Source organism: Anomaloglossus baeobatrachus, chromosome 9 (assembly GCF_048569485.1).
Source record: "Anomaloglossus baeobatrachus isolate aAnoBae1 chromosome 9, aAnoBae1.hap1, whole genome shotgun sequence".
Lineage (NCBI taxonomy): Eukaryota > Metazoa > Chordata > Amphibia > Anura > Aromobatidae > Anomaloglossus > Anomaloglossus baeobatrachus.
Window position 1 is genome coordinate 41,040,475 of NC_134361.1, and position 12,286 is coordinate 41,052,760.

A 12,286-nucleotide genomic window follows, 5' to 3' on the forward strand; every position below is an offset into this window, starting at 1 on the left:
GTATGATACCTCCACAGTACATTCCCCTATAAACTCTGTCCCCCTGACTAAATCCAATCTTTCATCACTTTCAATAACAAGATAAAAAAGTGCAAAATAGAAAGTAACAAGAAGTCACAATATCATAGTAGTAATAAGCAAATCTAAAGTATCAGAGCTAAATAATATTTGCATTAAAGCACAAAATTACCAATATAAAATGCAATAAGGCTCAATTTCATGAACTTCCTTATTTTCCGTACTCTGGAGAGAAGAAATATTTCCTGGGAAGAACAAAGCATGTCAGATCTAGCGGGGTAGAAATGACAGCTCAAATTTAATGGGGGCATTCAGGAATCCCTGCATTTTTGTAACTTCAATTTCTGTTAATTTAATCGGTGAAGTAAGTTCAAAGTTTTGCAGGATGGTATTAAGAAAGATAAAAAGTTGAATTCGGGCCAAATTCTCCCCTGGGCAGATTCGTTTTCCTGTAAAGAAAGATAAGATCTTAAAAGAAATACATACATACAATATTTTATATAGACTTAGGCCTAAGCCACACGGCGAGAAAAACTGTGCGAGTGGAGTGCGATAAAATATCGCATTCCCCTCGGACCAATTCTAGCCTGTGTGTCAGCACACATGAACGATTATTTTCTCAGCCCTAATCGGACCGAGAAAACAATCGCAGCATGCTACGATTGTAAGCCGAGACTCTTTCTCTCGCACCCATTCAAGTAAATGGGGCGAGAGAAAAATCGCACTGCACTCGCGGTACACCGGTGTACTGCTAGTGCAGTGCGAGAATGGCAATAGCCGGCTACGCAGGAGAGAGGGAGAGAAATCCCTCCCTCCCCTCCTGAGTGCCGGCCCGCCCCCCGCAGCTGAGAAAAACTGTGCGAGTGGAGTGCGATAAAATATCGCATTCCCCTCGGACCAATTCTAGCCTGTGTGTCAGCACACATGAGCGATTATTTTCTCAGCCCTAATCGGACCGAGAAAACAATCGCAGCATGCTACGATTGTAAGCCGAGACTCTTTCTCTCGCACCCATTCAAGTGAATGGGGCGAGAGAAAAATCGCACTGCACTCGCGGTACACCGGTGTACTGCTAGTGCAGTGCGAGAATGGCAATAGCCGGCTACGCAGGAGAGAGGGAGAGAAATCCCTCCCTCCCCTCCTGAGTGCCGGCCCGCCCCCCGCAGCTGAGGTCTGCTCGCACGAACGGACCTTAGTAGCAAGGACACACGCATGACACTCTGCTCTGCTGTACTGCCAGCACGAGCTGAGTGTCATGCAAGTGGATCGCAGTAGTGCCCGTGTGGCCCCAGCCTTAGTACCATTTATTAATTTCTGGTTTACATGTGTTCCTGAATGACGTCTACTTTCTAACCAAGAATATCTCATCTAACACAGTAAAGGTGACCGGTAGTGATGGGCGACATTATTCTACTGGAATTTAATTCTATTCAATTCAAATTTTTTAAAAAATCTGTATTCAATAGAATTGTTCGCAATTTGCTCCACACAAACTCAGAAAAATGGTGGCCAGTCATAAAAAATATATAAAAAGAAGTTATAGCATTTATAAGAAGTTAAGAAAAAATAAAAGTCCAGTTGGTTTCTAAAGAAATTGGATGTGCAAGAATCACCAACGAGACTCATCAATAATGTTGACGACCTAGACGTGAGTTTGGATCAGTAGATCCTTAAAGGTCTGGTTTGAAACTAAAATCTTTATCACTAGCCTTTCTAGATAATTTACATTTTCTACTATATGTTATATACTCCAGGTCCCAACAAGAGCTACCTGCTGAGAAAGGCAGGAATGCCTCATTCTTCTTGAACTTGCCGCTCTCATCCAAGAAATGGTTTGGATTAAACTCCCATGGAGAAGAAAAATGTTTGGGGTCCCGGTGAACGGTGCAGAGTAAGGGGTAAATGGCTGTACCCTGAGAAATGAAACAGACATTCTACTAATTATATATATTTTGCTATGAAGTCCCTTAGGATAATATACATATACATGATCACCTACCGTATGAGGTTTACTACACTGTGTGCAGAATTATTAGGCAAATGAGTATTTTGATCACATGATACTTTTTATATATGTTGTCCTACTCCAAGCTGTAAAGGCTGAGAGCCAACTACCAATTAAGTAAATCAGGTGATGTGCATCTCTGTAATGAGGAGGGGTGCGGTGTAATGACAGCAACACCCTATATAAGGTGTGCTTAATTATTAGGCAACTTGCTTTCCTTTGGCAAAATGGGTCAGAAGAGAGATTTGACAGGCTCTGAAAAGTCCAAAATTGTGAGATGTCTTGCAGATGGATGCCGCAGTCTTGAAATTGCCAAACTTTTGAAGCGTGATCACCGAACAATCAAGTGTTTCATGGCAAATAGCCAACAGGGTCGCAAGAAGCGTGTTGGGCAAAAAAGGCGCAAAATAACTGCCCATGAATTGAGGAAAATCAAGCGTGAAGCTGCCAAGATGCCATTTGCCACCAGTTTGGCCATATTTCAGAGCTGCAAAGTTACTGGAGTATCAAAAAGCACAAGGTGTACCATACTCAGGGACATGGCCAAGGTAAGGAAGGTGGAAAAACCACCACCTCTGACCAAGAAACATAAGATAAAACGTCAAGACTGGGCCAAGAAATATCTTAAGACTAATTTTTCAAAGGTTTTATGGACTGATGAAATTAGAGTGACTCTTGATGGGCCAGAGGCTGGATCAGTAAAGGGCAGAGAGCTCCACTCCGACTCAGACTCCAGCAAGGTGGAGGTGGGGTACTGGTATGGGCTGGTATCATCAAAGATGATCTTGTGGGACCTTTATGGGTTGAGGATGGAATGAAGTTCAACTCCCAGACCTACTGCTAGTTTCTGGAAGACAACTTCTTCAAGTAGTGATACAGGAAGAAGTCGGTATCGCTCAAGAAAAACATGATTTCACATGCATCCAACTACTCCACAGCATGGCTGGCCAGTAAAGGTCTAAAAGATGAAAAAATAATGACAGGGCCCCCTTGTTCACCTGATCTGAACCCCATAGAGAACCTGTGGTCCCTCATAAAATGTGAGATCTACAGGGAGGGAAAACAGTCCACCACTCGGGACAGTGTCTGGAGGCTGTGGTGACTGCTGCACGCAATGTTGATCATAAACAGATCAAGCAACTGACAGAATCTATGGATGGTAGACTGTTGAGTGTCATCATAAAGAAAGGGGGCTATATTGGTCACCAATTTTTTGCGTTTTGTTTTTGCATGTCAGAAATGTTTATTTCTAAATTTTGACCAGTTATATTGGTTTACCTGTTAAAAATAAACAAGTGAGATGGGAATATATTTGGATTTTATTAAGTTACCTAATAATTCTGCAGAGTAATAGTTACCTGCACAAACAGAATCCTCCTAAGATAGCCAAATCTAAAAAAAACAACCACTCCAACTTCCAAAAATATTAGGATTTGATAGTTATGAGTCTTTTGGGTTGATTGAGAACATAGTTCTTGATCAATAATAAAAAAAAATCCTCTAAAATACAAGTTGCCTAATAATTCTGCACATGGTGTATAAGAAAAATGCTTTTGATCTAATATTGCAAAAAAATTACATCAAATTAATGGAATTTAAAAAGGTTTTCTAGGGCTTCAGATAAATTTCCACAGTCATTACAGTCATAAACATGACAAAGCTGTCGGCTGAGTGTTTGTTCTGCTAACATCACTCTCCGGACTCCTCCATACTCAGGAATGCCCGGATCAGCCAAGAGCTCAAGTGTTCTATATGAGGCTACTTTCACACATCCGGCTTGAGCTCTGCGGCTCAATCCGGCTGTGCAAGCTATGCAACGGATGCGGTGAAAACACCGCATCCTTTGCATAAGTTTTTCCTTTGCGGCCAGTCCGGTTTTTGCCGCTTGCGGCATGCTACTGAGCATGCGCAGTGGCAAAAACCGCATGCGGCGGCCGGATGCGGTTATTGCCGCATCGCGCCGCATCCGGCCGCCATAGGCATGCATTGAAAAATGCGCCGCATCGGCCGAATGCGGCGCGATGCGGTTTTTTTTTCCGCACGAAAAAACGTGCCAGGCAACGTTCCATCCGGCCGCCACATCGGCTAAATCTGCCGCATGCGGCAAAAACCGGACGGAACGCAAGGCCATGCGGCACAATGCGGCACTAATTAAAGTCTATGCAGGAAAATCGCAACCGGCAGCAAAAAAAAACGGTTGCGATTTTCCTGCAAAGTGCCGGATTGTGCCGCATAGCAAAAACCGGAGGTGTGAAAGCAGCCCGAGAGGGACACTGACAAACTCCCCTGACAGCAGCTTATCTCTAGGGATAGGCCACTATAATTAAGCAACCTGGATCCTTCTCTCCCTCGACATCATCGGTCGTGGAAGAATTGTGAGGCCTCCAAACACATTAAAGGCCGCTTTACACGTTATGACATCACTAGCGATCGCACCTGCCCCGGTCGTGCGTGCGTCACGGGTAAATCGCTGCCCGTGGCAAACAATATCGCTAGTACGCGTCACACGCACATACCTTCCTAACGACGTCGCTCTGGCCGGCGAACAAACTCTTTTTTTAAGGGGTAGGTTTGTGTGGCGTCACAGTGATGTCACACAGCCGGCCACCAATAGAAGCAGAGGGGCGGAGAGCAGCCGCATTAACGTCATGCCCACCTCGTTGCCGGAGGACGCAGGAACGCTGTTGTTCGTCGTTCCCGGGGTGTCACACGTAGCGATGTGTGCTGCTTCAGGAACGACGAACATGTGGCGCCCTGGACAAGCCAGGGGCCACAGAGCACAACACCCACACACCCCACACTCCCGGTCAGGCACACCGAAGTCAGACACAAAACCCTTGTTGCCTTCCTCCAGGGGTTGATGTTCACACCAGGGGGTGGGCCAGGAGGTTGGCCCCGCCCACCGAGGAGTTCACAGTCCTGGAGGCGGGAAAAGTAGACAGTTCAGTTTGAGAGTGGAAAGTGAGAGGAAGTGAAGTGGTAGTGGAGCAACTAACTGACAGCGTCCGGGTGTGTGGCCCGGGCGGTACAGCAAGGTTGGCAGATGGTGGTGACCGTCTGCAGGAGTGGCCTATCGGAGTCTGCCGTAAAGACCGTGGATGGGCGGTGGCCCGGCGGTACCGGACCGGTACACAAAGAGAAGCCAACACCATCTGGCAGGGGCTTACGGACCCCAGCAAGGCTAGGAGTCGCCGTGAATTTGCCGAATTCGTTAGTGAAGGGAACCTCCTGGGTTTCCCAGCAGCCAAGTTCCGACAGAAGGCAACAGTCCGACCAAGAGAGGGAGACACCGCCACCGCCAAGGCAACAGTTTCCCAGGGCCAGAGCCTGCGGGCAAAAGGGGCTCCTCCAGCCCATATCCAAGCTGGGGAGCGGGTTACCGGTGGGAATCCATTGGAACCATCTACCGTACATAGGTGCAGGGAAAGGCAGTCACCATCAACCTGCCGGGAGAAACAACACCGCAGCCGTCTGTGGGACCCGTCCATCCAGCCGTGTGTTTTACCGAGAACTGTGTCCTCATCATTGTCTGAGTGAGTACCACCGTGCCGTGCGGCACAGCGCTGCCCCCGCGACCCTGCACCTCACCAGGCCCTGTAACCTGCCTGTCATCCATCCCTACCCCCATCACCGGGCCCCGGGACAACCAACCCCCTACCCACGGAGGGGAGAACTAACAACAAGGCTGCTCCCTGTCACCGCTCCCGAGATCCCCGTCTAGAGCAGCGGTGGTGTCACCAATATCACCACAACCGTGGGTGGCGTCACGGACAATAATCAAATCCCCACAATCAAAATCCCCTTTTCACTCACGGGCGAGGAGCGCCGCTCGAGTCCCCGGGATCCGGCCCACCGCTCGAGCCACCAACGAGCAGCGGCAGCAGCCGGACCCAAGCAGTGGGAGAGCGCAGCGTCCCCTCCTCCGCCCGCGACAAACATCCTGCGTCCAAAATGAGCAACGATATTTGGGAAAGGAATGACGTGTCAACAATCAACGATTTTTCTGTTTTTCGGATTGTGCAACAGGGGCGCTAGCGATGTCGCGGGTGAAAGTACCCGCCCCCATTGTTTGTGCGTCACGGGCAAATCGCTGCCCGTGCTGCACAATATCGCTAGGACCCGTCACACATACCTGCCTAACGACGTCGCTGTGGCCGGCGAACTGCCTCTTTTCTAAGGGAGCGATTCGTGCGGCGTCACAGCGACGTCACACAGCAGCCGTCCAATTGAAGCGGAGGGGCAGAGAGTAGCCGCAGGAAAGTGACGCCCACCTTGTTGCCGGAGGATGCAGGTACGGTGTTGTTCGTCGTTCCTGGGGTGTCACACGTAGCGATGTGTGCTGCCTCAGGAATGACGAAGAACCTGCATCCAGAACCATCAACGATATTTGGGATTTGAATGACATGTCAACGATCAACGATTTGGTGAGTATTTGTGATCGTTAGCGGTCGTTCGTACGTATCACACGCAAAGACGACGCTAACGAGGCTGGATGTGCGTCACGAATTCTGAGACCCCAACATCTTCTCGTTAGCGATGTCGTTGCGTGTAACGGGGCCTTTACTGGTGGTTGTTGTGCACTATTGCTATGAACAGTTGTTGTAATTTTTGTTGTCTTTTGTTGCTGCCTTCCTACTCTTGCTTTTCTCCTTAGGCTCATACTGTTTATTCCTGTGAGTTTTCAGTGTGTCTGAGTTTCGTTTTTCTCTTGTCTGCCTTAATCTGTCTTATGTTTCCGTCATACTCCTGCCCCTTCCTGCCCTGCGGGGGTTAGTAACAGATTAAATGTGTTCAAGAGAATAATAAGGCACAGAACTCTGGTGTTTCCAGCTTCAGGAGTAATCCAGAGGTCAAGGATAGCCTTGGGACCCCAAGCATGAGGGACAGTGTAAGAACCACTTGTCCCTTGCTATCCTACAGTCACATCATGACAAATATGTATGGGAACCTTAAAGTGACTAGCTCCACTCAATACACCTAGCCCCTCCTATGTATTACCTACCTTGGGGATCTGATAACCTCGAAATTGGATATCTCTCGTTACCATATGTGGGACATTCAGAGGAGCAATGTCACAAAATCTCTGGATCTCGTGGATGACTGCCTGCATGTAATGCATTTGCAATCTGTCATCAAAATTTGGCAACCGATTTCGTCCAAGCACTCGATCAATCTCATCATGGAGTTTAGCTGTAATTAAGATACACGTCTTTATTCTAGTAGATACAATTTGTGATTTCTAGACACGGCATCATGAGTTAATAATAAAAAAATCCTAAATAGTTTTACGTACTTAAAGGGAACCTGTCAGCAGAAATTTTGCTCTAAACCTAAAAGTTTCCCCCTCTGCAGCTCCTGGGCTGCATTCTAGCAAGGTTCCTATAGTTTTTGTGCCCCCTTTTAGACCAAATTAAATACTTTATAAAGTTGTACCTTTTGCTATGCAAATCTTCTAAATTATCCATGGGGGCGGGCTGTCTGGTGTCTCTTACTGTCCCTACTGCCGATTTACGCCGTCCCCCAACGCTCCATTTCATACCTCAGGACGCCGCCCAGTGCGCCCGAGGTCCCGCGCATGCGCCGTGTGACTGTACCGGAACTGTGCACTGTGTGCACAGTGTGACCGCTGGTGACGTGTTGCGCAGGCACGAGATTATGGGCGGCGCTGTGATTGTCATCAGCAAGTGCCCGCCCATAATCTCGTGCCCGCACTTTCCCCTCTGCCTGCCTCTAGCGTTCTGCGCAAGCCCAGGAGCTGCAGAAGGGGAAACTTTTAGGTTTAAAGCAAAATTTCTGCTGACAGCTTCCCCTTAATATAAAACTTAGCCTTTACCACTTTTCCAGATAGGATCATAACTGTATGTCCATTTCTAGTCTGAAAACAGCAACATGGACGTACAGCTATGATGACAAAGATAAAATCTAAAGACTAACTTTGCATTCAAAGTAATATTAAAAAAAGATGTATGTCTTAAAAATAAACTTAATATAGTATATGGTATTTAAATCAAACAGAGAAAAATATTTAAAAAATTGTACAAAATGTCAGAATTGCATTTTTTTTCTTAGAACACCCCTCCCCCTGCCAAAAAGATATTTTATATAAAAAAAATGGGCACCCTTTGCACACAGTCTTTCACATTGCCATTAAAGTGGTTTGATAGGGTAGAAGGAACTATTGGAAGAAATAAAGCAAAACAACATAAACGTTCAAAATTGAAAATAAACTAAAACCTTTCAGGGCAATTTTTCATTTCTGTATGTTTGTTTTTTTCTCCTTGTCTTCCAAGTGCCTTAATTTAGGGGGATGGGTTGTTTTTCATCAACACAGCTTTAAGGGGGCTTGTTTTTTTGCGGGTAAATAGGACATTTTGATCTTTTTTTATTGCATTTTTGTTGCATCATATTTTTCTTTTTTTTCTTTATAGAATTTATTGTTTTTATATTTGATTTTTTGTATTTCTCTATTTTAAAAAATACAAAAAGGTGGGTAATTTCTTTACAACATTTATTTTTTATATTTGATTTCTTGTATTTCTTTATTTTTTTAAATGCAAAAAGGGGAGTTATTTTAATTTCTCAATATTTTTAAAAACATTTTTATTTCTTTTTATTTTATTTCCTTTAAGTGACTGGAGCCTGTGATCTTTTCAATGCTTGTTCTATATATTGCAATATCATAGTATTGCAATATATAGTGTAAATGAAGATCTCATATGACGCTCATCCTGTGATTGGACTTCACAAGAATACCAGGATGACAGCTATGAGGATTGATGGTAACTCATCGAAAACCTGTGATATCTCATTTAAAATGTTGATGTCAGTGAATTACAGCAGCATCTAAATAGTTAAACAGCAGTGATCGGAGCCAGCACTGTTTGCTGCTGTTACAGGTAGGTGATGATGGCTGTTTAACACAGTCGGCATCTGTAGTAAGTGATGCAGGCTCAGCTCCTGAGCTCTCTCCACACATGCAGATGTGCACCAAGGATTATTAATCACTTACCTTGTACTTCAGGATACTTTAGTAAGATGAGCAGTCCAAATCTCATGGTGGTGTTCATAGTCTCTACACCCGCTATAAACAGATTACGGGTTATTATCAGGAGATTTCTTAAATGAAATTCAGTGCTGGGATTATTCTTCTCCTGTGCAAAAATCATTCATAAATATTTGTATTAATCCTTTCAGAATGAAAGATATTTTCACTGACAACTAAGGGGTACTTTGCACACTACGACATCGCAGGTGCGATGTCGGTGGGATCAAATCGAAAGTGACGCACATTTGGCGTCGCAGTCGATATCGTAGTGTGCAAATCCTTTTACACATGATTAACGAGCGCAAAAGCGTTGTTATCGTATGATCGGTGTAGGGTCCGACATTTCCATAATTTAGCAGCAGCGACGGTACGATGTTGTTCCTCGTTCCTGCGGCAGCACACATCACTGTGTATGAAGCCGCAGGAGCGAGGAACATGACCTTACTTGCGTCCCGGCTGCAATGCGGAAGGAAGGAGGTGGGCGGGATGTTTACGTCCCGTTCATCTCCGCCCCTCCGCTCCTATTGGCCGCCTGCCGTGTGACGTCGCTGTGACGCCGCACGACCCGCCCCCTTAGGAAGGAGGCGGGTCGCCGGCCAGAGCGACGCCGCAGGGCAGGTAAGTGCGTGTGAAGCTGCCGTAGCAATAATGTTCGCTACGGCAGCAATCACAAGATTGCTGCTGCGACGGGGGCGGGTACTATCGCACTCGGCATCGCAAGCATCGGCTTGCGATGTCGTAGTGTGCAAAGTACCGCTAAGACTATATTCAGACCATTGTTTGTCATGGTGCAAGCATGGACGGTGAGGGATGGAGTGACTGAACTCAGCAGATTCATAATCCTATATGGGACTGATCAGTTCATGTCAGAAGACCCAGGGGTAGTGTCATGGGCGTATCACGGTTGAGAGACAACCCTGTGGTGTTCATCTGCAGAAGGTCACTGTATTTGGCTGCACAAACTACTCTTTCATATTCCATCCTTTCCTCTGGAGTGTGAATGGAGTTTTGTGTGTCTATTTTGTTGGGGTTTACTTTTTCCCCTTTAGGACCCTGCAGAGATCTTTTCCTTTTAACTGTTAATCATTATCCCTCACACTCTGTCTTTATATACCTGCTTTTCCCCTTGGTATGTTGCTGATGATAGAATTAAGTTTCCATATGGTCCTGATTGCATGCAGTCGGCTTGTAATAATCTGGGGAGACGTTGTTGTATGTTACTGTTCATCTCCCTAAAGCTGGGTTTACACACTGCAACATCTCAAACGACATCGCTGTAACGTCACCGGTTTTGTGACGCAATAGCGATGTTGTTTGCGATGTTGCAGTGTGTGAATCCTATCAGCGACCCGGCCCCTGCTGTGAAGTTGTAATCGTTACAAATCGTTCAGGACCATTCCTAGGTCCTTTGTTTCCCGCTGTGCAGCATGAAGTTTCAGTGTGTGAAGCCTTTTCAGCGACTTTGTTAGCAACTTCCCTTTCAAAAGGCTGCTTATCAACGTCCCCAACAACCAGCTAGGTCGCTCTGCAGGTCCGGATCGCTGTTGAGTTGTTGGCCAGGTTTGCCTGTTTGAACGCTCACCAGAGACTTAGCAGAGACTTAGGGAGGTCGCTATTGCGTCACCAAACCGGTGACGTTACAGCGATGTCCTTTGCGATGTTGCAGCGTGTAAACCCAGCTTAAGTCATCTTGGAACTAAGTTGTTTGTTTGCCTTATCCTGTTTGATTTCCTTGTGTGTTCTTTAGGAGTTAGTAGTGTTGACTTATGCTCATCCCGCTCATTCGTTACCTGAGGCCCTGTTCAGGGTCAGCCAGGGCCAGGTATCCTGCTCGGTGCATAGGTGGGGACCCTATCTAGGACATCAGGCTAGCCAGGGGCCAGCGGAAGGTTTTTATCAGGGGTCACCATCTCCCCCTCCCCTAGATACAGGGTTTCCGTCTTTTCTTCACTCTCCCTCTTCACCGTTCACTCGGTATTTCCCCATACTTAGTATGACAGACAGTCTGTGCTCAGACCATGACAAACAGATGTGTGAATCTAGCCTTAGCAGGATTTTCTGGCAATAGTTTACTCCTTTCTATTGTGTATACATGTGTATTTGTATATGTGAGTGTATAATGTGTAGAGTGCATACGTATTTTGTGTATACATGTGTATGGAATATGCATCTATGTGTGTGTAATTGTATTTATTTGTGTAATCATGTTTTTTCTAGGTTTAGCTTCTACATAGTTTCATCTGGTGGCACTATCACGTTTATCCTATTATATAGATAAGAAGCTGACAACTCTCAGAGAACAACTAGAAAAAAAATGGGAAACCTCCTGGACTCCTATAAAACAGCTCTTCTGTAAGGTTTCTCATTCATGAGATGCTCTTACAGAGCTCAGAGGTCCAATCACAAATTCAGGGGATGTGTGTATAATGTGCAAATGTTTGCAATGTGTATACCTGCTTGTGTATATGTGGACAATATGAATGTGTGTAACGTAATATATGTACAGTTTTCGCATATACATATGTAAATCTAATATATAAAGCTCAGTGTGTGTGTGTGTGTGTGTGTGTGTGTGTGTGTGTGTGTGTGTGTCTGCTAAAGGAATCTGCACCGTCGCATTTACAATCACGAAATTTTGCACAGACACCCCATGTGACCCAGGGAACGTCATAGACTATGTTTGGGCGGGAAAATTTAACCCCGAGCTTTACAGTTAGTCTACAAAAATCCTGCAGCCATTAAACTGAATGGAGCTGGGAGCTATAGGCTATAAATAGCAACTGTCAGTGGTTGCTATAGGAACAAAATAAACTTTTAGTATAAGATAGGATAGACGGATAGAGAGAGACAGAAAAAGACAGACAGAGAGAGACAGACTGGCAAAGAGACAGCCAGGCAAAGAGACAGCCAGGCAAAGAGACAGAGCGGGCAAATAGACAGCCAGGCAAAGAGACAGCCAGGCAAAGAGACAGCCAGGGCAAAGAGACAGAGCGGGCAAATAGACAGAGCGGCCAAAGAGACAGAGCGGTCAAAGGGACAGAGCGGCCAAAGAGACAGAGCGGGCAAAGGGACAGAGCGGGGAAAGAGACAGACCTGGAGAGAGACAGCCCGGCAAAGAGACATCCGGGCAAAGAGACATCCGGGCAAAGAGTCAGCCGGGCAAAGAGTCAGCCGGGCAAAGAGACAGACGGGCAAAGAGACAGCCCTAGAAAGAGACA

The 12,286-nt window shown here is 45.9% G+C and overlaps 1 protein-coding gene across 1 annotated transcript in view; it reads right to left on the minus strand.

The window, feature by feature from the left end:
* Positions 1-269: 269 nt before the first annotated feature.
* The window catches only part of LOC142250415 (cytochrome P450 2G1-like), a 29,239-nt gene continuing 17,222 nt past the window's right edge, over positions 270-12,286 (minus strand). Inside the window, exons 6-9 of the mRNA XM_075322579.1 lie at positions 9,033-9,174; positions 7,026-7,213; positions 1,790-1,931; positions 270-467 (exon numbers count right to left, since the gene is read on the minus strand). Coding sequence (XP_075178694.1) covers positions 289-467; positions 1,790-1,931; positions 7,026-7,213; positions 9,033-9,174 — 651 coding nt within the window. The 3' untranslated portion in view covers positions 270-288. The remainder of the gene's footprint in view (positions 468-1,789; positions 1,932-7,025; positions 7,214-9,032; positions 9,175-12,286) is intronic.